The sequence below is a fragment of the Muntiacus reevesi genome, chromosome 5, assembly GCF_963930625.1.
Source record: "Muntiacus reevesi chromosome 5, mMunRee1.1, whole genome shotgun sequence".
In the NCBI taxonomy this organism is placed as follows: Eukaryota; Metazoa; Chordata; class Mammalia; order Artiodactyla; family Cervidae; genus Muntiacus; species Muntiacus reevesi.
The window spans coordinates 112,108,759-112,134,792 of NC_089253.1; the positions used below are offsets into that span (position 1 = coordinate 112,108,759).

The following is a 26,034-nucleotide window of genomic DNA, read 5'->3' on the forward strand; positions in this document are numbered from 1 at the left end:
CTAAGCGATTAACTGAATTCTTCAAATTCATTTGTAGTGAAAACCTGGTTAAATGTAAAACTGACACCCTATCTGTTTGGCTCATCAGTGTATCCCTGTAAGTTAGCACAGAGCCTGGAATATAATAATTGTGCAATAAAGCATATTATTGAATTAATTTATTTTTGCTAATACCCATGACATCTATTTCAGACAATGTGCAAATGAATTTATTTTTTATCTTTTTGAGTGGGGCATATTTACACAAAATAAATTATTTAAACTACTAATTATAAAATAAATAAGTCATGGGGATATAATGTACAGCACAGGGAATTTAGTTAGTAATATAACAATTTTGTGTGGTGCCTAACTATAAAAATAATTATGTTATACACCTGAAATTAATATAATATTGTAAGTCAATTATACTTCAATAAAATTTAAAAAAATAAGCAGGCTTTGAAGAGTAAGGCAGTCATTAGATATTTCTATGATGATACCTTTGTTGATGATTAATTCTTACTCTGAAGTAGTATAGATGTAAAACATGTAATTGATTAGACCAGCCTTAACAGCATCGTAGTTACCCCAGAGAATTCTTGTATCCTTTTAGATAATAAATTTCTGATTTAACATTTCATTTTTAAAGGTTTTTTTTTTCTGCCACAGAAGTATAATGCATTTATACTGTATAATGCATGTATACTTCTGCCACAGAAGTATAATGCACTTATAGAATATAATATGCACTTTGAATAATGGATATTTTCTGTTAAGTTGAGCTGTTGTGAATTCATGGGCATGAGGCAGATGATCAATATAGCAGGATCTTGAGAGGTTGGCAGGCATTACAATTTCCAGAACCAAGTTACAGTTTAGGAATGACCTGTGTTTCCTCGATGGTTTTAGGTCTCTGTTATTTACAAGTCACTGGACAATGTGAAAGGGATGTTAAATATTGTGGACTATACTGGAATGTGGAATAATATGAAAGACATGGCCTCAACCTCAGCAAAATTTATAAAAAGTTTATTAAAAAGGGAAAGAACAATTCAAACAAAGCAGGCTGCTGTTAGGACAAGTTTGGTTCTCAACCTGTGTTCACTATATCAAATCAGTTCAGTTCAGTTTTGTCACTCAGTCAGGTCTGACTCCTTGCGACCCCATGAATCGCAGCCACCAGGCCTCCCTGTCCATCACAAACTCCCGGAGTTTACCCAAACCCATGTCCATTGAGTTGGTGGTACCATCCAGCCATCTCATCCTCTGTCGTCCCCTTCTCCTCCTGCCCCCAATCCCTCCCAGCATCAGGATCTTTTCCAATGAGTCAACTCTTCACATCAGGTGGCCCAAGTATTGGAGTTTCAGCTTCAACATCAGTCCTTCCAATGAACACCCAGGACTGATCTCCTTTAGAATGAGGCAAAAGGCTTTGTCTGGAGACCTTACCTGAAAACAGGTTTATATTGAAGTTCCAGACAAATAGGTGGAAGTCAGTGGTCAGCTAGTTGGAGCAGAGTAGCACGGGGCCCCATGGTAACCAGTGGAGACACTGAAATATTTGGATCAGATTCATTTTACTCTCAAAATCAATTTACCTGTCATGCTTTCACTGCTTTTGGTGTTTCTCCTGCACTGATGGGGCCAGATCCCTGAAGGAGAGTACCCTAAGAGCTCCTTTCCAGCCAGAGTCCAGAGCGGAAGCCTAAGGTCAGTGTCGTCGAGGCTTCAGGGGTACCACCATACATGTGTGGTCCCAGTTCCGCCTTGGCCATGGAGCTCTTGCCGTGGCTGACTGCACACTGCTACAGCTGCTACTGCTGTTGCTGCTTGTGCAGCTGAGCTGCATGGGCCGAGTTCTAAGCCAGGATCACCTTTATACTGCCTGCTCTGCTTCACGGTCATCACTGTGGCCGTGGTCGCCTGCCTGCCTGCTGGGTCAGCATGGTCAGGTGGTAGAGAATGTGAGCATTATCAGGTGATTCATCCAGTCCTTCAAGTATGCATATTCAAGTCTCTGTGTGTGTGTGTGTGTATTCAAGTGTATATGATATATTTACTCAAGTGTATATATATATATATATGTGTATATATATATTCAAGTGTATATAAATATATATATATATTCAAGTATATATTCCCATTCACTTTGAGATAAAGGGCCACCAGAAGCTGGAAGCAGACCACTTCTGTGTCATTATTTCTAACCACTAGAGCATCCTGGGCACAGTGGGTCTCAAGGAGACCGTCCCAAGTATTGCCAAGCAGGAGCTGCTCTTCACAGGGCACATGGGCCTGACCATGTACTTTGGGGCATCTTCATTGCTGATGCAGATAATCAGTAAACAGTCTATAATAGGAAAAGAAGAGAGTTTTATTCAAGTCAAACTGAGGACCGTCTCCTTGGAGACACAGACTCAAGAAACACTTGAATTGTGTTCTGCCTGACTACAAAATGAGGGAGGCTTATATAGGCAAAAACCACAGTGTTGCATAAGTTGTTTGTCAAAATTAGGATTGGAACTGGCAAGAAGTAAGGATGTTTGTTAAGCAAGGATTGTTTGGGGAGTGAGATGGTTGCATAGTTACAAGGGGGGACCTTGAGACCATAAGGGTGCAGCTGGCAACCGCTAGTAGCTGTTTTGAGAACAGCTGTTGGTGTCCTTGAGTCTGATGCAGTCCAGAAGATTCAGGTTCTTGGTGATGCAGGAGCTTGTCTGAAACCACATCCACAGTGGCCACCTGTCTCCGTTTTGAATGCTTGAACCACAGTTACTCCATTTTGATTTTCTAAATACATTCTTTAATGGTTAAAGCAGATGTGCAATGCGTGTTTGATAATCCATCGACAGGCTGTTCTCACTAGCATAGAGTTCAAGCCAGATCATGTATGAGCCAGAATGACTTTGCCATCCCTCAGTATGTGAACATTGCTTCTGTCATCATCCGGCAGTGCTCCAGGACCTGATGGCCCGTGTGGTCCAGTGCGCGGTTAGGGAGAACCTCAAAGTGGGGTGCTGCTCCACCTGTACTCGGGATGACAATGGGACCTGCTGCCTTTCGAGAAAGGGGACGTCTACCTGGTGATCTAAGTCCGTTTGCCCCTTCCCTCCGTGTTGGACCCCACCTTCTCCTACAACCGCAAGAGCAAACTCTTGGCCTCGGGAACCATTAAGGTGGAGGTGCTGAACGCCACCCCTACCGGCAACCTCCCTGAGGCTGATGTTGCCAAGGTCATGGATACCTATCGCCAGGCCATGAGGACCACCTGGCTAGAGAATGAACAGAGGAATCCTCCCCCCCCCCCCCCCCCACCCCGCCACCCGGGACCTCATATCACTGTCATAATCCTGCTGCTCTCCTCCTTGCATTCAGGGGGCAGGAAAGTGGAGGCCTCTTCCTGTCATTGACCTCAGATCCAAAGTCCTGATGTGCCCTCAAAGGAGAGTGTGCCAGGTCCTTGCCAAGCTCTGAAGGCAAGGCCTTGCCCACCCTCATGCCTCCTAGATCTGGGAGTAGGACCAGGCCTGCAGTTCAGTGGGCTGACAGGGCTGGGCTGACCTACATGACCCTGGGATAAATGACCGGAGATGAGGCCCTCTGCAGTCCTCCCCAGGTCTATGGGGTACAGAGTCAAGCTTTGTGGTCCCAGCCCCAGCCTGCATCAGTCTTTCATGGAGAGGAGGGGCTCTGGGGAAGTGAGGAGAGCAGACCCTGGTCTCATACAACTTGGGCTGCTGAAAGCTGGAAAGCAGGTTCTGCATTCCTTGCCCGCCTTGGGGAGCATGTCTGCTGAGTAACTGCAGCTCTTTTGTTACTGTTTATAAACAAGCTCTTGGAATTGCAGAATAAATAGATATTTACAGAAGAAAAGTGTGGTAGTGATAATTCTGCAAATTTGCTAATAGAGGAAGCTCCTGACATCATTGGCATTTCACCCTCTATGTTTTCTTTTTATCTGCAGAATCACCCAAAGTCACTGTGATGCCCAAGAATCAGTCCTTCACAGGTGGATCTGAGGTCTCCATCATGTGTTCTGCGACAGGTTATCCCAAACCAAAGATCACCTGGACCTTGAATGATATGTTTATCATGGGTTCACACAGGTACTGGGTTTGTATCATGTTCTTTGTTTTTACTGAGTAAGAGGAGTTGATGAAATTTCTGGTCAGAACTAATCTGACCAAATCTCTGGGGTTAAAGGGAGGTTTGACCCAAATCCACAGCTTCAGATTTTCTCAATAGGCCAGGAAATGTCTATACAATAATAAATGATGAATGTTTAGAGTTTGAGGTTCTTGAGTGTTGAATTCAACAGCTGGAACTGAGTATTTCCTCAGTTTGCTTTGTAAACAGAACACCGTGACAGTTGATTTACCATGAATAATTGTGTGCTAAGTCACTTCAGTTGTGTCTGACTCTCTGTGACCCTATGGATTGTAGCCTGCCAGGATCCTCTGCCCATGGGATTCTTTAGGCAGGAATACTGGAGTGGTTTGCCATGCCCTTCCTCCAGGGGATCTGCCTGACCCAGGAATTGAACCGACATCTCTTATGATTCCTGTATTGGCAGGCATGTTCTTTACCACTAGCACCATCTGGGAAGTCCATGAGTAATTGACATGGGGGTAATAAACTTTCTGTGGGTAAATTGATGTGCATTTAACCCATGCACTAAAGGCTTGGTCCTGGGATTTGACAGAAGAGAGAGGCAGAAGCAAAGGATGGGACAGTAGCTGTAATTAAAGTGTGTGCAGACTTTCTTCATAACTCATGTTCACCGTTGCCATTCATACTGCATTTCTCATTGTAGTATGTTATTCTGCTGTATGCTTTGAAAAGAAAATGAAACCTCTCATGCTCAAAGAAAGTATTGAACACGTGGGACATAAACAGTGAAGTTTCCAGCCATCAGGCTCCCATTACTCTGGGTTTGGCATGAGGAGACGAGCTTAGCTGTGAGCCAGATTCTATTCCTGGTCTCTTCAGGGACTCATTTGAGACGTGAGGCATTGCATCTCTCAGGCTTTCATTTTGAGCAACTGTTTAGCTTAGAAGTTCATACAGAGCAAGATTGCCTGGGTGCAAACTTCACTTCTCGCCTTTACTGATGCTGACTTGGGACAAGTTGTATAACCTCTTTGCTCATTTGTATAACAGACAGAATAGTAGTATCTAATTCATTGAATTGTTAGGAACATTTAAAACATGAATAAATGTAAAGCTGCTAGATCAGCCTTGGCACATGGCAAGTATTAGATATGTGGAACCTATTGTTATTATTCTGGAGAAGGAAATGGCAGTCCACTCCAGTATTCTTGCCTGGAGAATCCCATGGAGAGAGGAGCCTGACCGGGCTACAGTCCATGGGGTCGCAAAGAGTCAGACACGACTGACCCAACTTAACACACACGAATATATTGTTATTATTACAATGTTTCTTCTTACATACTGTTGCTATTAATCATTTTTGCGATCAGCACCAAAAGCATAACTCTAAAGTATTTGAAGATATTTGAAGGAAGTTGCTATAGTTCCTTGATCCTGATTATTATTTTCAATTTTATTTTCTTTTTGTCTTTAGGTATAGAATGACCTCAGAAGGTAACTTACTTATCAAAAATGCAGTTCCCAAAGATGCAGGGATCTATGGTTGCCTGGCAAGTAATTCAGCTGGAATGGATAAACAGACTTCTACCCTCAGATACATTGGCAAGTATAATCAGTTTAAAAGCCAGTTCAAATAGGATGAATATCGTATCAAGCAATGAAAGAGTGCTTTTTTAAAAATTAATATTAGGAATGAGTCATATCCAGTTGTATAATTTTTTATTTGTCTCACACACTGATTAAAGCAAATATTTTAACTAATTTAAGTTAAAAGTTCAGGGAATGAATTGCTTCATTAGTCAACAGAAATCAAGGAAGATTCCAAATTATAGAAGAGTTCCTGATTGTCCATAGAGTTCTGTCCTTCTGTGGTTGATCTGTTCTTTGTAATATTTTACTTACAAATCAACAGATTCCATATTTTTCGTAGTTTACCTCAACTTTTGTTTTACATTGTCCACTTATGTCCATATATGTTTGAATTTATATATTCATACATAAATGCATATATATGAAATTGTTTATAACATTTATATTATAATTAAATATTTATAACATTTCTGTCACTTACCTAGATATTATTTTTGCTTTTCATATTCAGTTCTTCCCCTCTAAACTCAAATATTTATTGAAGATAAATATTTTATTTTTCTTATAATAAATAATATGACAACTATTCTATAATATCACATAATATAATAGGCTATAATACATTCTATCATGTATAATATAATCTATTATAATACATAATCATATATTCTAATAATAGGTAATATATAATAGAATATTTCTTTAAGTTTGACATTTCTTAAAGAAAGGACATGGGCATTACATACTCAGTCTCAGTTTGTAAATTGTAAATAATTAGTGACTAGCAATTTACTCTTTCTCTCATTTTTATTTACCATAATTCATAGTAAGGTAGTGAACTTGATAGTGGAGGGGAAGGAGTACAAAAGAGTCATAATAAAGACTGAGAATTATAGATGGTATGTATAGATGAGGGAGGGAGGTAACAAAAATGTCAGAAACACTCAACCTAAAAGCCTGGGAAGAGTGGTCTAATTTATAGAAATTAGAAAGGCACGTGGTAAATAAGTTTTTGAAGGGAAAATGGGCTTAAATTTAGAGATGACAATGAAAATCAATCACAGAACACCTATGTGGAGAGAGACCAGACAGTTGGGAATGGGATTTGCATTGCAGAAATGAATTTTGGTTCATTCACAAAGAAACCAAAATATTCTACCTATTTATTTATCTATTTATTGATTTATTTATTCCACCCATTTATTTAACTTATTAAGTATGTAAAGTATGTAAAATGCTATGCTAGAGATTGTGGAATGTAAAACTTTCTTTTTAAAAAGTACATTATGAGGCCCTTACTTTTCAAGAGTGTGAATAATGAAAGATATACATAAAGAAATATAATAAGGAAGACACATAAGCACTAATGTGGAAGGCTGGCAGAAGGAAGATTAATAATTCCAGATGGGGAATTTGCAAGCATTTCTCAAAGGAGACAGGATTTAAGCTCAGTCTGGAAGAATGAGTGGGATTTAAAGAGTTGTGACAAAGGGCATCAGGCAGGAAACAACTTTAGCAAAAGTAGGAAAATGGGAGAGAATAGGGCACGTTTTGAAACAATTGTAGCTCCATACCTGTGGCAAGTCAGGAAGTGTGAAGGGGGTGAAATTCAAGAAAAAGCCATGCACCAATGTGATTTTTGAAAGCCAGACTAGGAAATTATGAAATGCAATCACTGAAGTTTTCTAACCAGGTAGTAACATGATCTTTGAGAAGTTAACTCTTGACTTTGTTTAAAACTACCTCAGCTGAAGTTGGAAAGACCTAAAATGTTCAGTTCATTTAAAAGAATGGGTGCATAAACTGAAGCATTAGGCAAAGGGGTGAATCAAACAGAGCTAAGGAAAGAAACTTAGAGAATGTATTTAACATCAAAGGGAGAAATAGAGTCAAAAGTGGGAGACTGCCTTTGATAGGTGTGAAGTTTAGCCTTAAGTAAGTGTTAGTCACTCAGTCATGTCCTGCTGTCTTTGATCCCATAGACTGTAGCTCTCCAAACTCTTCTGTCCATGGAATTCTCTAGGCAAGAATACTGGAGTGGGTTGCCATTTCCTTTTCCAGGGGACCTTCCTGACCCAGGGATTGAACCTAGGTCTCCTGCATTGCAGGCAGGTATTTTACTATCTGAGCTACAGGGAGGAACCCAAAAAAAGTTTAACCTTAGAGAGCAACTATCTCTGTAGATAGACCTGAATATCCTTAAAGTCACATAGAAAATGTGCATCAATTAATTGAAATATATGTCAGTTGTGCACATTTCAAAATGTGTATCTCAGAGAAAATGTGCATCAAATAATATCCTAAACTTTTGGACTCTGTTTTAGCAGACTTATTTTCATTTGATATTCTTTTGGTTTTTATAGATGATCTTTTCATCACACACATCATTGTGCATATACATTAGAAGAGTTTACTTCTATTTCTAAAAACTGAGATAGCCACAAGCACATAAATAATGATTATTTTTTTAATTGCTTCATTTAGTAAACATAAACAAGTTGCACGTGGCATTGTGCTAGACTTTAACTGTTTGCGTGTTTGTTATTTTCAGAAGCCCCGAAGTTGACTGTAGTTCAGAGTGAGCTCTTGGTTGCCCTGGGGGATACAACAGTTATGGAATGTAAAACCTCTGGTATTCCTTCACCTCAAGTTAAATGGTTCAAAGGTACATTTCTTAAGTATGTTCATGTCTGATTCACTTAGTATTGCTTTCTCTTTTAGATAAAAATAATTTGTTAAAAATTTGTTTTGGTGTCTGACTTAGCAGCCCCATAAAATGTGTTTATGGTTTCACTAGAGACAGCAGTTCAACATGCTGCACTCTGAATTTCAGCATTTGACATCTGGTGTGGATTATAGAACCGTGAAAATCAAAGCAGGAAAACTTCTCCTCTGCTAATCCAGCTGAACATTCTCTTTGTTAGTTTAGGATTGTTTCCTGTAGAAAATTGTCCAGGAATACTCAGTTCATGTTTAAAATAGCTTCTCTGATTTCGGTTCACTTTGCTTAGGCTCTCACAATTAGGAAGTTGCCTAGATTCTGCAGGATACTTTTATATAAAGTGCTCAAATAAAGACTCATATTAAGCTTACAATTGAGTAACATTTGTGATTTAAAGACAAATGTATTTTGTGGTCAGTTTTATCATGCGTGGTAGATGTTTATGTCAAGTATAGAAATTATCTGCCCCTATTTGTAACGTAAAGGTTCTGCCTCTGTGATTCTGTAATAAAATAATAATAATGTGCTGCTTGTCCTTGGTGAAAATGCCCTTGGGCCCTGATCCAGGCTCAGATGCTGACAGTGGCTATCTCTGCAGAATGTCCCGCTCCTGTTTCTCTCAGTTTTTCCAGTCTATGAGAAAGAAAAATCCCCACAAACACCCTGAGAGGGGAGGTTGCTAGGATTATTGAGATGCTGTTTGCAAAATACTCTTTAATCTTCAGATGAAAAATGCTAAATAGTACAAAGCGCCATTGTTATGATTCTGTTTGTTAAATCACAGACATTCCCATAGCAACAGGTTGATGTCATAATCACAAAATTGTGAATTCACCTCGGGTTCAAACTCTTGGGGAACATGAGGTGAAAAAGAACATGAAGCTTTATGCAGAAAGCAAATACTTTCAATAATATAAATCAGAAGCAGGGAGGGAAACAAGGAGATAATGTCATTTTTCATAGTTTGCCTTGTTAAATGATTTTTAAGTCTTGTGTTTTCCCTGATAAGAAAGCATTTGTGAATTTGCTTCTTAATTAGATTTCAGTTCTGTTTCAGTCAACAAAAATGAATTTTCCTTATTTGAAATGCTTAAATCTTTAACTTTCAAATGAAACAGATAATAGTTTCAAACGTGCATCTTAAAGAAGTCCAGAAAAAATGTGTTATAGAGGAAGTTCTTTTTTTAAATTGTCAATCAGTAGTTTATATTAAAAATAAAAATGTTTTAAAAACTAATAGAACCTGCTGATTTTTCTGCTGTGTAGAGCTGAGTCACAGAAAGAGTCTTTTATGCTCTTAAGTTGGGGCTACTCTCCCGAATAACTTTGTATGTCGATTTTGGTCTCAAAGATACCTTGGGATCTAAATGAGGAGTTAGGAAACCATGCAGCCACCACATGGAAGATTCTAGAATTAACTATGCATTTGTTTCTCTTCTCGACCAGAGACATTGGAGTTTAATGGGCCAAGCAAATCCTCTCTCATTTCTCTGTTCAAATTATGCACCAGCAGAGCTCGCATGTGGGCATTAAACAGTGACAGATGATTATGGAGCACCTACATTTTGTTCAACAGCAACACGCAGAGCTGCCCTGAACCCCAGGATCACTGAGTCTCCCAGTCACAGGCAGGCAATTTATTCCTTAGGCAGAGTCTGAATCATAAAGAGAAAAGTCAGGAGACAAGCTCTTTTACTTGCAAACGGGCTTGAAAAAAGAAAGGGGTGAGGGCAGCTGGACTTTCCTTGTCCACCTCTGCTGGGATGAGACACCAGCAAAATTAGGAAAATCCTACATTGGGGAAACTACAGGGTGAAAGACTAGTTCTTTCCCTACCCATAAGAATAACCTTTTGATCATGCCTTTTCTTTCCAGGCAGTTCTGATTGAATAAAGTTAACAGTTGTTTAAATAGATGGCAGAGCGTTGTTAACTCTATGCACTGCTATACAGCAGATCTCTAGAACTCATTCATCTTGTGGGACTGAAACTTTAAACCTGTTCAACAATGACTTCCCATTTCCCCTGCCCTGCAGCCTTTGGCAGCCACCATTCTTTAATAAGTGGTATTTCATTCAGACCATTCAAGAAAAGGAATCTCACACATACAAATGCCCACCAAAATTTTAGATATTAGAAATGAGGTGGTTTCAAAGAGAGAATCAAGGACACTATTAAAATATTTTATGAAGAGTATTTCTGGCAAAATAGTAAAGAAATTGGGTTTCTTTAGATTGGTGGTTATTAAAGTATAGTTGGGAATCCCTGGAGGTTCCCACCAACTCTTTTCAGGTCCATGAGATCAAAATTATTTTCCTGATGATACTAAGTTGTTATTTCACTTTTTCACACTCATTGTCTTATGAATGATTCGTGAAGTTTTAGGAGCTATGTAATGTGTGATAGCCAGTAGAGTGAATGCAGAAGCAAAACAGAACACTCATCTGTCTTCTTTTAAGCTAGATAGTCTAGAGATTTGCAAAAATATGAAACAATGCAACTTTTCTCACTAAGTTTCTCTAGTTCTGGGAAATATTATTTTTTATAAGATAGATTTGTGTTAAAATGTCATGAGTTACTAGAAAATAAGTGCATATGCTTTTAAAGTTTTCAGTTTCCTTTCTAAAATGCTAAGTGCAAATAAATATAATCCACATTCACAAAAATTCATTAAAGGCCCTGATAACTTTTAAGAGTGTAAAAAGAGTCTTGAGACAAACATTGTGAGAACCAATAAAGAGCTTTCAACAGTTTAAAGGATCTTATGTAATGGATAATTATCTATTAGTCTTTATGGGCATAGATGCCAAAATCTAATTTAAACTAAAGCAGAAAGTATGCTCCTTAATGGTAATGATTGTTTTAAATCCTAGAAGGTCAGCAAAGTTTATATACTATAATGTGTGTAAATATTCTTCTAATCTTATCTAATATTAAAACTAAAGAGTTACTCCCCCAATCATCTTCATGTTAAAGTTCTGTATTTCTTTATGACTTTATAGCAATACTTTGATTGCTAATTGTTCAGTAGAAATCAAGAGAGATTATCAAAATATGATCAGTATGTAAACTTGATATAACCAGTGTTTTCCAATTTATATTTTGTTTCATTACTGCTGTTCTTTAAATACTTAAAAAAAAAATACTAGCAAAAAGGTCTTTATTTCATCCTGTTATGTCCTCTGACATATACAGAAAAAGCTAAGGGAGAAGTAAAATGCAAAACTCTAAATGCATTTTAGTCCAAACATTTTAATGCTTGATGAACAGCTTGGTCACATTGCATCCTCCCCTAGTGGGAGGAAGGTTTATGTCAATATCATCTGCTTTTACTTATGAAAATTTCCCAGAGGCACACAGACAAGGCTTTAGCTGCTTCTCTCCTTCTCGCATGGTATGCAGTAGCCAGCTTAAAAGGATGATTGAGGTTTTAAATGTTGGAATGCTGAAAAATACTTTATTTTTGGCACTCACAGTTGCTAATGTAATTTTTTTTGTTTTGAAATTTATGGCTTCTTTGACCTCATCTCCTCCTCAAATTATAAAAACAAAATCAGAATTTGTTTGTCACCCTCAGTCTGTTGGTTGTTGCTTTGTATAGTGGCCTGGAGAATTACTGGCTCTAGGGTTTTAGCCTGTTAAAAGCCAAGGGACACATTAGAATACAAGCTTATGGTTACCAAGGGGGAAACAGAGGGATGACATAAAGGGAGATTAGGATTGACATATATGTACTATTATTAATATACATATATATTAATAAAATAGATAACTAATAACCTACTGTATAGCACAGGGAGCCCTTCTCAATACTCTGTAATGACCTATGTGGGAAAAGAATTTGAAAAAGAGTGGCTATGTGTGTATGTGTACCTGTTTTACTTTGCTGTATAGTGGAAACTACCACAACATTGTAAATCAGTTGTACTCCAATAATAATTAGTTTAAAAAGCTATTTAAGGGAGTTACTTCTGCAGTCCTCGGTCCCAAGACACGTGGCTAAGCCAGTAAATGGCATTTTGAAGAGTACTGCTTCAGACTTGACATCTGGCATGCTGTGAAACCCTAAGAGCAATGACCTTTACACTTCCTGGAAATTTGTAGGATCCCCACAAAAAGTTTAACATCGCCCTTTACAAAAAGAAGCAGAAGAGATAGGAACACTAAGCTGCCATTTAAACATCAGTAAGTAAGTGTTTATCGCTTAGCTGTGCCCAGCTCTTTGCGATCCCAAGTATTGTAGCCTGTCAGGCTCCTCTGTCCCCGGAATTCTCCTGGCAAGAATGCTGGAGTGAATTGCTGTTCCCTTCTCCAGATCTTCCTGACCTGGGTTTTGAACCTGGATCTCCAGTACTAGGTATTTTTTTTTTTTTTTTTATGATACTTGTCATCCTGGTTAATTTCATTCTTAGGTAAGGAGAAACCCTGGAGGAAAGGAAGCCTAAGGATAGGCTAACTCAACTTACAGATTTGTTGAGGCATTGCCTGCTCTCAAATAGAAATGGTTCTTAGAGGATCTCGGGTGTTACAGGGAGAGGCATCCCTGACATAAGTCATCTTTCTTGGGTTATTCTACCCTCACATTGAGGTCAAACTCATTATCTGGTTCCATCCTCCACTCATTTATTCCCTGCCTGCTTCTTCCCAAAACCCTGTAATTCTGACTTAAAGAACTTTGATGTATAATACAGATTTAGTAGAGGTATCCTGGGAGATTAATATAACAGCACTCCTCTCTGGCCATTTCCAGGAGTTCTTCATCCATTCTTTTTCTTTCAATAAGCTCCTTCCTACCCTTTCTAGCCAGCTGTGGTTCCTTAGCCATTCGTAGAATCCCCTCAGGCAGCTTAAACCTCTCACAGGACAAAATCTGACTGAGAACATTAAGCAAACCAGAAACCTGGGCATTTAGCCAAACTAAGAACACCCATAGTCTCCAAAGTATTTCCTGGATAATTGAAATTCATCCTGTTACAAAGATGGTAGAAGTTTTGTTTCGATCTTCATCTTCCTTTTCCATTTTCACAGCCGCGGTGATAGTAGCTTCCACTCTTTCTTAACCTCCCAACATAACTTCAAAGAGTTTGTTCTCATTTAGGCACAGATACAGTTGGAATATTTGCACATAATTCATTTAGGGCCTGATTTTTGGTTATAGGCTAGCCTGTGGAATTATATAGGCCTAAATCAGCTCATTACCAAGAAACATTTCCTTCTTTCATTGCATAAGCATTGTTTAAGTGTCTGCGTTGTGCCAGACACTTGGATTTAAAAACTTTACCATCAGTTTTCTTCAGAAGTCTTGCAGTCAGGTCAATAGTAAACTTTTGAAACCCTTAACTGTGTAACATTCTCCCCGTCATTCTTACTTAGGGGATCTTGAGCTGAAGCCCTCAGCATTCCTCATTACCGACCCTCTCTTGGGACTTTTGAAGATTCAAGAAACTCAAGATTTGGATGCTGGGGATTATACGTGTGTTGCTGTCAACGATGCTGGGAGAGCAAGTGGCAGGATAACTCTGGATGTTGGCTGTAAGTAAGCATCCTGGCTCTGGTAGACAAGTTTGTTTAGAAATTGACCTGGAACTTTGTCATGCTCACAGCTTTGAAACAGTTAGTGGAAAAACTTGTCAGAATGACAAAATTAGAGTTAGCATTTTATATTATTAATATAACATAGTTAACATTTACCAGGTTATTTTTTTCTATTTACCAAGCACTGTACTAAGAACAGTGTATACATATATGTGTATGTGTTATATCATTAAACCCTGCTGCTGCTGCTGCTAAGTCACTTCAATCGTGTCTGACTCAGTGCGATCCCATAGACGGCAGTCCACCAGTCTCCCTGTCCCTGGGATTCTCCAGGCAAGAACACTGGAGTGGGTTGCCATTTCCTTCTCCAATGTGTGAAAGTGAAAAGTGACCAAGTTTTTTTTTTCTATTTACCATGCACTATGCTAAGAACAGTGAATATACATGTGTGTGTATATGCATTATATCATTAAACCCTTTTAACAATCTTAAGAGAAATATACTATAATTTTCCCCACTATATAGGTAAGGAAATGTACACTTAAAAAAGTCTAAGCAAATTGACCAGGTCAAGAGCTATGGAGGGACAGCCTGATTGTTTGAACCCAGGTCATTTGATTTCAGAGACTATAGGCTTCAGAGTCTCTCGTCTGTTTGCCAAATATTTTCCTATCAGGAGTCATCCATTTGGACAGCAAATTCCTAAGTATTAACATCTGAAGGCCGAAAATTAGACTTTGGCCCTCGATCATAATTTGGAAATGTTGATGACAGAAAAGGTAGCAGATTGTCCTCTTCCTTTTGTTTTTTTTTTTTTTAAATTCACTAGCAGTGACTCCTTTGTGTATAAGAACAAAGCATGAACTACAAATAAACATCAATCACAGTGGGAATGATACATCATGTGCATGACAACTTTAGTCGGATTACTCAAGGAGTTTGGTCCTCCCTTCTTCGTCTCTCCATCTCATGCTTCTTGAAAAATAAAATTACATAGTTATGGTTAACACATGAAATAAAACAGAGCTTGTTTCATACGAGAAAGAACCCAGCAGCTTAATTTTAACAGATAAGTCATATGGTTGCATCACTTAAATTTATAAAATATGACATTTCATTAAATTGCATTTTCATTTATGCATGATAATTTTCAAGCCAAAGCTGTTTTTTTTTTTTAAAGGTTAAGAACTATAAAGAAAGTGCATTTTTTATTTTGAATAAAGTAGCAAAGAACTTTTGAGTTCTACTGTCTTAGTTCTTTAAATGAAAGTCATGTCCCTCTAAGCTTAGTATTTTGTTTTGTATAAACTAAATGTTTTTCCCCTTGGGATCTTTTATGATCCCCAGGCCTCTGGACTTTCTGGTGAACACTCTGCATTCCTGGTGATTATGCCCTTAGGGTAGAATCAACAAAGCTGCATGTGGCCACAAAGATCACTATAGACTCTGTCTGGGGCACAACAAGATGTGTTTGAACCATGACTAAACCCTGTGGTTACTAAAAGAAGTGCTTTGGAAATAAGATTGGAATCTCTGGGTGGAGGGTCTCTAAATCTATCAGCAGAGTGTAAGATACAAGAAATGCTTTTAGATATACTGGGTCAGCCAACCCATCTACCAGTGTTCAGAAAAACTCAAATGAACTTTTTTACCAACCCAATATAAGGTCCAAATGAAGAGGTCCAAATTCTGTATCTGATACAGATTTCTGTTTTTAAGATACAGAATTCTTGTTTTTAAGAAATATACAAAGTTACAGAGTTTCACTTCTCAACATTTTCTAGTTTTGCTTCTCCCTCTTTCCTGCATGGATATTTTCTGTTAACCAACATTCTTTTTGAGTTATCTAACTCTAGAGGAGTGAAATAGCTCGGCAAAAAGGGAATGATATCCTCAACCCCTCCAAGATTGTAGAAAATCTCCAGAGAAAAGAAATGACACGCTCAACCCCTCAAAGATTGTAGTAAGTCTCCAAAGAAAAGGGAATGACACCCTCAGCCTTCCAAGATTATAGAAAATCTAAACACATTACATGCTTACTTGGTGCCTTCTTGATCATTTTTTAGCTTCTGGACTTTCCAAGTTTCTCTTCTGATGAGCAAAAAGCCATATAGATGTTAGAGCTGTCGTTGCTGGAGTGACTTGGAGTAGATTAGGAAACATCCTAATAAAAGTTTGGTATTTTATAACCTAGACATCAATCTGCCTCTCTGTCTTCAGTGCATCTCTAATTAGTGCCGTCGGGTCTCTTGCCCTCTTGTATTTACACCCCGTTAGACAGGCTGTAACTTGGAATCATCTTCACATCCTTTCCTATAATCATGATGCTGACACACCAATGGGAAGGGTGACCTAAACCTTGGGCTGTGATAAATTAACAAAATCCTTCCTCAGCTCTTGACTCAGAGCTCAGTGCTCCTGTGTATGTGTGTGTAACTTTCTCTCCCATTTCCTATGGACAGTTCGCAGCTGAGAACTTTTTCAAGTCTCTTCCTAATCTCTACCATCTTTGCTCTCAGCTGTGGCTTTCTCTTCCACCTCAGCGACGGAAGTGAGATATTTTGGCAGTCAGTCCCTTCGCCTCCTACCTCTTTGTCTGTAGACTAATCCTCACCTCCTTCCCTCTTCTCTCCAAGGTTGTGAAAGAAATGAAGATGGGGAAAAGTTGATAAGATGGTAATATATGGATCAAAGGACTAAAGGTCGTTAACAGCAAACAGTAAGATTCTGAAAGACTTACCTTAAGAAGTCTTTAATTGGTGCTTAATAAGTACCAACCATTGTGTGAAGCATTTCACATACATTATTTCGTTTATAATAACTATGAAGTCTGCACTATGAGTATCTTTATTATGAGCTCAAAGAGGTTAGGTAAGTTATCCAACATCATACTGCTAATAAATGGTAGGCCTAAGAGGACTCAGCCCTCTCATCTGTTATATTACAAGACCACAGGCAAATTGTTGTTGTTCAGTCACCCAGTCCTGTCCGATTCTCTGCGACCCCACAGACTGCAGCAGGCCGGGCCTCCCTGTCCATCACCAACTCCCGGAATTTACTCAAACTCATGTCCATTGAGTCAGTGATGCCATCTAACCATCTCATCCTCTGAAGCCCTCTTCTCCTTCTGTCCTCAATCTTTCCCAGCATCAGGGACTCTTCCAATGACTCGTCTGTTCTCATCAATGACCAAAATACAGGAGATTCACTTCAGCATCGGTCATTCCAGTGAATATTCAGGGTTGATCTCCCTTAAGATTGACTGGTTTAGCAAATAGTTATAGTGAAATTAAAAAACTGTTTTGATTAGAATTAGAAATTTTAGAATCAAAAATTATTTGATTATTATTATTATCTATTATTATTAGAATCAACTGTTTTGATTTAATTAGAATTAGAATTAGAAAACTGTGGTCTGGGCATGAAATTTGATAAAAAGGAGAAATTGCTGGAGGGCTGAAGGTCTCAAAGTTGAAAGCTGGTTGAAATGGGCCTCAGAGGAACATGATTACTAATTTGGAGCAGAGAGGTGGAAATTTGAAATGGCCTTAAAATAAAAGGATGTAAGGGAAAAAGTTATATATTTATCCCTTGTTCTTTGATCTGGATTTTTTTCCCACTTCACTCATATTCAAAATCTTCACTCTCAGTGACCTTTTCTAAAACAGTGGCTTCCTTAATTTTATTCCAGTAATTTTCCTGATGGAGTTACTTACATAAACTCTATTGTTTGCTTACTGTAACCTTGATCATTGTTGGCAATTGCCAAATAACTTAATATTACATCACCATTCATGATTTTGGCATGCCTTAACTATTCCCCTGTTCACCATTAGTATTCTGATCATTGCATTAATAGCTCACAGCGTTTGATTAGACCTTTTCTGGCCACCTAAAAGTACTGTTGCATATCCTAGCAAATAGATGATGTAACTGCCACACGCTATGCACATCACAGTTGTGGTTCTGATCACTACAACTTTACCACGAGTAAGTCACCACCACAACCTTACTACAAGTAGGTTTTAGCAACCCCTGCTCCCCCCCAAAAAAAAGCCAAGTTTTACCCAGAATTTATATAGTGGTTAAGAGAATGGGCTATAGAAAAGGACTGGGTTTTCCGCCTAGCTTTTAATAGTACCTGCTTGATAGGTTGGGCTTCCCACATGGCTCCATGGTAAAGAATTCACCTGAGAAGCAGGAGATGTGTGTTCAATCCCTGGGTCAGGAAGATCCCCTGGAGATGAAAATGGCAACCCACTGTAGTTTTTTTGCCTGGGAAATCTCATCAACAGAGGAGCCTGCTGGGCTATAGTCAAAGGGGTCGCAAAAGGAATCAGACATGACTTAGCAACTAACCAACCTACCAACCAACAACTTGATAGGCTGGCTGTAAAGATGAAATGAGGTATTATAGCCTATGTATTGGGTTGGCCAAGAAGTTCATTCAGGTTTAAACTTCTTGGCCAACCCAATACGTTCAGTATGTGATCAATTACTGCTTTTCCTTCAAAGCTGCTTAATGGGACATGTATCAAATAGGTGAATATCTACTTTACAACCTGAGTGGTCATTTTGATTCTCCTAGTCTTGGAAAATAATACAAAAAAAGCGTTAAAAATAGTGGTATAGCATTTAAGATTAAGCATTTTGCTTTTAATATGACAGTCAGTGTTTCAACTTGATTTTTGAAAAGAGGGCTTGAGATAATTTAAGTGCTACTTTTAGTAGTGCAGAAAATTATGCATTTGAGTTCCAGAACTATTGGGCATAAATTTAAGTAGATTATGACTTAAGAAAAATTTGCTTTTATCCATATCATGTAACTAGTTGGACTTTCAGATTGTTTTTGTGGGTGTGTTACTTCACATAAACAATACTAGATCAAAAAATAATCATAAAAAGTCTGTTTCATGTTATTTTTGAGTTCTAGCTTCTTGTTGTGAGTCTCCATTTTCCTATTTCTCATTATCATGACTTTAAGTTGTGGACATTTCAGGTCAGTGTTCAGGGAACGTTACCAGTGCTTTTCATCCTTCTTCAAAAGGATGTCATTTGGAAGAGAAAAGGATTGGCTACATCAAGCAAAAAGTTGGCCTGGCACTGACTCTATTTGCAGGATTCCACACCACAGAGGGTGATGTTTTAGACTTAGACCATGGTTTCATGTTTTGTGGTTTGGTAGAACCAAAACAGGGTGTTCAGCCATTTTAGAAAAAAAATTCTTAGTTGGACTAATGTAATGCAGAAGTTGCCATAGTCAGGATAGATTTAATTGTCACTGAAGGAACTAGAATAACTTCATAGAATAGGTTTTAGATCATGATGGTAGATCTGTTTGTAAGCTTTATATTTTCAAAATAATGTGTTCATACAACCACATCCACCTGTAAGTGACACCAAAGCTGTACTGAGCATTAACCCTGTGTGATCAAGGTGCTTGCACATAAATATTTAGGGGATCATAGAGGACCCAGCATAATAAATCTATTAGACTATGTGCAGAAGCCAGGGACTTACCTGGTAGTTCAGTGGCTAAGACTTCACTTCCAGTGCAGAAAGTGAGGGTTCAAACCCTGAATGGGAGTTAAGATCCCACATGCCTCGGGGCCAAAAATCCAAAACATTAAAAAAAAAAAAAAACAGTATATACAGAAACCAAATTTAAAACTAATATTAGATACATTAAACTCTGAACTATAACTTAACAAATTGACTCTACAGCATTTATGGTCACTGATAGGCAATACATGGGTAATTACTACCTGCTAAATGACTGATAATGATTCTTTCTTTTACGAACATGACATAGGATATGTTGTTATCCCTCTTTTGTTAATGGGGAGATTTAGACTGGGGGAGGTAAAATAATTTTTCAAGTTTATATACTAAGAAATAGTGAAGCTGCAATTTGATACCACCTGGTGGGCTGTAATTTCCCTAAGCCACTTCTCTAATCTACTAGCTCCTCTGTGTCAGTTGCTCAGTTGTGTCCGACTCTCTACGACCCCATGGACTAGGGCCCGCCAGGCTCCCCTGCCCATGGGATTCTCAAGGCAAGAATACTGGAGTGGGTTGCCATTTCCTTCTCCTATTTTTTGTTTGTTTGTTTTTAACTAGATTAACTTCTGCTTCCTTTCCTACTGGTTTTAATAACCTATTTACTATCCACCCAATGTAATTCCCTTGGAGTCTGAGTTGGCCACACTCAAGATTGTGAAGTTCTTAAAAAAGGCCTCTTGAGCTGAGGTAGGAGCTGCTTCATACTGAGGCTTGCTTGTCACTGATGCTGTCTTGCCTGCCCATCTAGTGCCTGGTACATTTGCCTTGTTTTCTGGTACCAGGACGTTTATTCCCTGACCTTGTACTTGTCTCATGCCTAACACTGTTCCCAAAGCTTCTTCACCAGAGGTGACTTCTCTCATCTCAATTGAGCTTTATGGGCACAACTTGAGCTTCACTTATCCTTTTTAAATCTGGTTTGTTCTTGGCTTTCTTATGTCTGAAAAGTCTCATTCATCTCCATTTTCACTGATGACTGTGTTCTATTACGTCACTAACCTTGGTTTCCTCCCAAAGAGTTGATTAGTCCCAGGCTTCTGCATATCTTTTGCTTTTCTGGAGCTTATTTTCAGTCACATCTCTAGATTCACCTGTTCACTCTGAACCTAGCATATTTTGTGACATTTGCACATCTCTTTTTCAGAAAAGCAACTAGCTCTAGAATAAATGACTAATCTCACTCCAGATAGATGTAAGGCCTTACATACCTAGGATAAGCAAACAGTGAGCTGCTTTCTAAACTATTTTAAAGTGCATTTATTTTACCTATTGTTTTTTATTAGTCAAATTCCCATATAGAGGGAAGAGAAATCTGAATAGGTATACAACTTCTTTTTATAAACACATTACTCAATAGTAGTGTTAAATTTTATTTTATGTAGTTTCAATAAACAAATGACGGGACTTATGAAATTGCCGTGTTTTTTCAAAATACAAATTCAAATGTACTGGACCAATATTGTTTTCAACTTACACACTTAATGCACACACACACTCATATGCTAGATTATTGTTTTAATATTGATTCAATCATTCACAGATATCTAGCATTCATGTATAATGCACAGAGTAACATGTTAGTTGCCATAGAAGGTAAAAACATGGTTGCAAATATAAATTCTCTGGGGAAGGTCAAATGTGTAGTCTCGTAAGAGACTGAATGGAGCCATTGCTATGAGAGTGGTGTAGACTGAGTTCTCTGAAACCTCAGAGAGGGAAAAAAATCACATCCATTTAGGATGGTAAGAGTTGTCATTGAGGAAGGACCTTTTGAACTGCATTCAAGAACTCTTAGTATGTCAGTAGCCAGAGATCAACATCAGACGTCACATTTGGAAGGAGGGTGTTGGCACAGGCGCTGATGTGAGAAAGGTCAGTCCTTGCCTAGAGTAAGTTCTGATTGTCCAGAGAATAAGATTTGTATAGAGAGCTAATGGAAAATGGGGTACCAAGTTAAAGGAAGTCCTTTAGCCCAGGTTAATAAAGCCCCAATGCTACCTGGGAGCCAGGTGTGCACCCAAGTCCCAGAATTACCCTTTAGAAGGAGAGGAGTGGTCTCCACACCCATTTTTACCAGCTGGATGACCAGCTTGAATTTGGGCAGTTATAAAAACCCATAGAAAAGAGAGGCTGATAAAATGATAAAGAACTGTGACTCTGGAGTCAGATCAGTCTGATTTTCAATACTAGTTCCATTGTTCAGCTCCATGTGACACTTAGCAAATTAACCATCTCTGTTTCAGCTTCTATAAAATTGGGATAATAACAGTATCTACCTCATAGGGATATTATGAAGATCAAATGAAATAATTAATGAAGAGGACTTAACCAAGTCTCTGGCTCTATATGCTTTCAGTTCAGTTCAGTTCAGTCACTCGGTCGTGTCCGACTCTTTGTGACCGCATGAACCACAGCACGCCAGGCCTCCCTGTCCATCACCAACTCCTGGAGTCCACGCAAACCCATGCCCATTGTGTTGGTAATGCCATCCAACCATCTCATCCTCTCTCATCCCCTCTCATCCCCTTCTCCTCCTGCCTTTAATCTTTCCCAGCATCAGGGTCTTTTCAAATGAGTCAGCTTTCCACATTAGGTGGCCAAAGTATTGGAGTTTATAGTTGTTGCAATTCATAACCAATATTTAATCTTGACATTATCAAGGAGACCTTCTTGGGGTACTTCTTCTTAGAGTCCTACATGAACAGGCTTCATCTGTTACCTCTAATAGTATCTTAAATGTTTCTCCTTGCCTGATGTCTCACACATTCATGAGTTCTGTGGGATATACTGAGAGCCTTATCTGTTTGGGCTTGCTGACAGCATCCTCCCTATCTTGCATTCTTGTGTTTTCCCAGGTAGGCCTGTTAACCTCTCATTTTTCCTTCTGGCTTATGTGGTTACCTAAATTATGTAGATAACTGTAGACTTCTTATCTATAATTTTATAATTTCTGAATCATTTCTTAACTCTAAGATTAATCACTCCCTAGTTCCATTTATCAAAAGTTATCCTGTAAATTTAAATTATTGATTTCAAGCTTCAATTTCTTTAACTCAAAAATGCAAAAAACATATATATAAAATGTATTGAGAAGCAAGAATGTGATATAAACCAAGAATATAATTTAAGATTAAATACTGTCTGCTTGCTATATAGTGATCTATTGAAGAATAAGCCTTGATATGAATTAATTTATTTAAAATTCCACCAAAAGAAGTAAGTTTTAGAAATTGTCTAAAGTATTTCATTACAAAGCAGACTTATTTATTAGAAAATTTAAATTTTTGAGGAGTGTGGCATAAACTAAAAGACAAATTCCAGAAATGAAAGAGTCTCTTTAGTTAAGGAAATCCTGATTTAAATTGTCATTGCTTCTCTCTTATCATGTTAAGGGAATAGTCAAACTTCCTTGTGCCTGTATTCATTTATTAAGAAAATGTGTTTTAATAGCAGACAAGAGTATTTAAAACATATGTTTATAATAGTATATGAACAATAAGTTGATTCAAATTCAATTTGTTGTTTGGTTATTAAATTCAGTTCAGTTTAGTCATTCAGTTGTGCCCAACTTTTTGCGACCCCGTGGACTGTAGCATGCCAGGCTTCCCTGTCCATCACCAACTCCTGGAGCTTGCTCAAACTCGTGTCCATTGAGTCAGTGATGCCATCCAACCATCTCATCCTCTGTCATCCCCTTCTCCTCCCTCCTTCAATCTTTCCCAGCATTGGGGTCTTTTCCAATGAGTCAGTTCTTCACATCAGGTGGCCAAAGTATTGTTGTTTCAACTTCAGCGTCAGTCCTTTCACTGAATATTCAGGACTGATTTCCTTTAGGATGGACAGGGTGGATCTCCTTGCAGTCCAAGGGACTCGCGAGAGTCTTTTCCAACACCACAGTTCAAAAGCATCAATTCTTCAGCACTCAGCTTTCTTTATAGTCCAACTCTCACATCCATACATGACTACTGGAAAAACCATAGCCTTGACTGGATGGAGCTTTGTTGGCAAAGTAATGTATCTGCATTTCAGTATGCCACCTAGATTTGTCAATTGCTTTTCTTCCAAGGAGCAAGCCTCTTTTAATTTCGTGGCTGCAGTTTATTCATGCTGTTTATTAAATTAGCCATAAATTAATTTATATTTCATGTGCCTGTATACGATACCAATGACCTTTTTTTTTTTTTTACTTTAAATATCTTCCAGCACCTCCAGTTTTTATACAAGAACCTACTGATGTATCTGTGGAAATTGGCTCAAATGTGACATTACCTTGCTATGTCCAGGGTTATCCAGAACCAAAGATTAAATGGCGAAGATTAGACAACATGCCCATCTTCTCAAGACCTTTTTCAGTGAGTTCCATCAGCCAACTAAGAACAGGAGATCTCTTTATTTCAAGTAGGTTAAAGGAAATATCTTTTATGCAAATATGTACATTGAAAGTATATATTTTTTGTACATAGGCATTGATATGTTCAAAATAGTAAATTAATCTTGCCAACACATTTTGTGTTTGTTGAATTTCATTTTAAAATAATACTGAACCCATGCCTGGGATTTATCATAAATGAATAGCATTTTATTCAATTTTATGTTGTTACTATATCATCAGGACTTATGAAGCAGTATGAACTTCTTTATATCTCAGTTTCCTATTACAAATAGAGTCAACCTGGGCCTGTAGGTGGATAAGTAATCATATCTTATTTACTCTTGTACCAACTGTTGTATAGAGAGGTAAAATATTACTAGTAGTTAGTTAATGTTAATTGTTTGGGGCCAAGAATTCATAATCACATGCATAGGGACCCTATTCACTATCAATGTAGACTAAAAACTATCTGTCTAGAGCAAAGCGTTTTTTAAAAAGTCAAATATTCCATCATCTCAAACTTTACCGATGATCTCTTAAGCATTCAGATATTTGTAAACTCTTAGTAGTTTTTCAAATATTGTTAAGAATGTTTGGATAATGGCATAAGAGGCATAAAAACAACTCAATGATTAATTGACTTTTTAAAAAAATTGCATTTTAGGGTATTTTGTAGAAAGCCCACTATAAGTGATTTTCATGTTTATTAGCAATGTCAAATGTACATTATCCTCCCGTAAAGTTTCAATACAAATTAATTACAAACACCTAAGTGTCCAGCTTTGTGCTGGGCTCTGTGGTGAAGACTGAAGTAAAATATTGGATTCTTCCCTCAGATATTTTATAGTCTCCTGTCTGAGTGGATGGCCATATAAGTACATACGAGAATTACTCAATAGATGGGTCAGATTGTGCAGAACCTGAGATGTGCAGGTGAAGAACTGTAGTTGGTAAGGTAGCAAATAGCCCCCCAAGCTTCCTAGGCAGGAAATGGCATGTGAAAGTACTGTTTCAGAACAGCTCCTCTGCAGGATAGAGGAGACATGAGCTAGAAGGAAGAATAGAGAAGCTCACACAGATAGGTTGACACAGTGGTGATGAGAAACAGCCCAGAGGGCAACGAAAAGGCTTGAAAACAAATCAGTTGGTGGAAATGAAAGAAAAGAAAAAATAAAGGAGGGCAATGTATTCATCAGTGGTTGCTCAGTTGCTCAAAGTAAATTATCTAAAAGGAAGCTAGCAATTAGAAATTTAGTTCTCAGTGGTATTTTGTATTTCTATACAAAATAGCCTGAGTTGATAATATGAAAAATATCTTGGTTAGAAATAATCTCCAACTTATTAACCAAGTGGTTTGCCAAAGTTGCCTTGGCAAATGAATGTTTGCTAATTTTGAGAGTACATACCACCAGCATTTACCAGATGCAATTCTCTAGTTACACGCGTGTGGCTAACAGAGTAGAAACTTGGTTAGCACTCTTTGAGATAGGATGGAACTATTCATAATGGAAAACTATTATTTTTTCTCTGTCAGTGTCTTATCAATAGGTTAAAATGTGCTTATTTTAGTTAAGATATTTGCAAAGATGACAGTCAGTCCCCTATTTAAAACCTTCTTTTCACTTCTCAGTTGCTCATATTATAAAACTATGCTTTTTAAAAGGCAGCAGTCTACCTCTTCAGGCTCCTGATTATGTCCATATAACCTGTAACCCAGTAATCCTCCCCCTTATCCCCAACACAATCTTTAATTTAAAATATTTCAAAATATGCTTTTTGTTACACTGAACATTTTATAGATTTGACTGCCCTACATAATAAAAAATTTTAACATGCAAATTTAGTACAAAAGAAAACAAAGTAATTTTTCTTAAAATAATGCATATTTCAGTAGATAAATGGGCTTCCCTGGGGTGGCTCAGTGGTAAAGAATCTGCCTGAAATGCAGGAGACCTGGGTTTGATCCCTGGTTGGAAGATCCCCTGGAGGGGAGGGCACAGCAACCCACTCCAGTACCCTTGCCTAGAGCATCCCATGGACAGAGGAGCCTGGTGGGCTGCAGTTCATAGGGTCATACAGAGTTGGACATGACTGAAGTGACTCAGTAGAAGCAGCAGCAATAGATAAATATCCAGACACTGCTCACACAGTATGCCTACATG

At 38.1% G+C, this 26,034-nt stretch overlaps 1 protein-coding gene across 6 annotated transcripts in view; it reads left to right on the forward strand.

Moving 5' to 3' along the window:
• The window catches only part of HMCN1 (hemicentin 1), a 517,313-nt gene that overhangs the window by 240,139 nt on the left and 251,140 nt on the right, over positions 1-26,034 (forward strand). For all 6 annotated transcript variants that reach the window (XR_010663324.1, XR_010663323.1, XM_065936211.1 and 3 more), the window contains exons 12-16: positions 3,947-4,088; positions 5,567-5,694; positions 8,234-8,347; positions 13,777-13,935; positions 23,704-23,898. Coding sequence is in view for 4 of the 6 variants with exons in the window: in XM_065936211.1 (XP_065792283.1) it covers positions 3,947-4,088; positions 5,567-5,694; positions 8,234-8,347; positions 13,777-13,935; positions 23,704-23,898 (738 nt within the window). In the remaining 2 variants the exon portion in view is untranslated. The remainder of the gene's footprint in view (positions 1-3,946; positions 4,089-5,566; positions 5,695-8,233; positions 8,348-13,776; positions 13,936-23,703; positions 23,899-26,034) is intronic.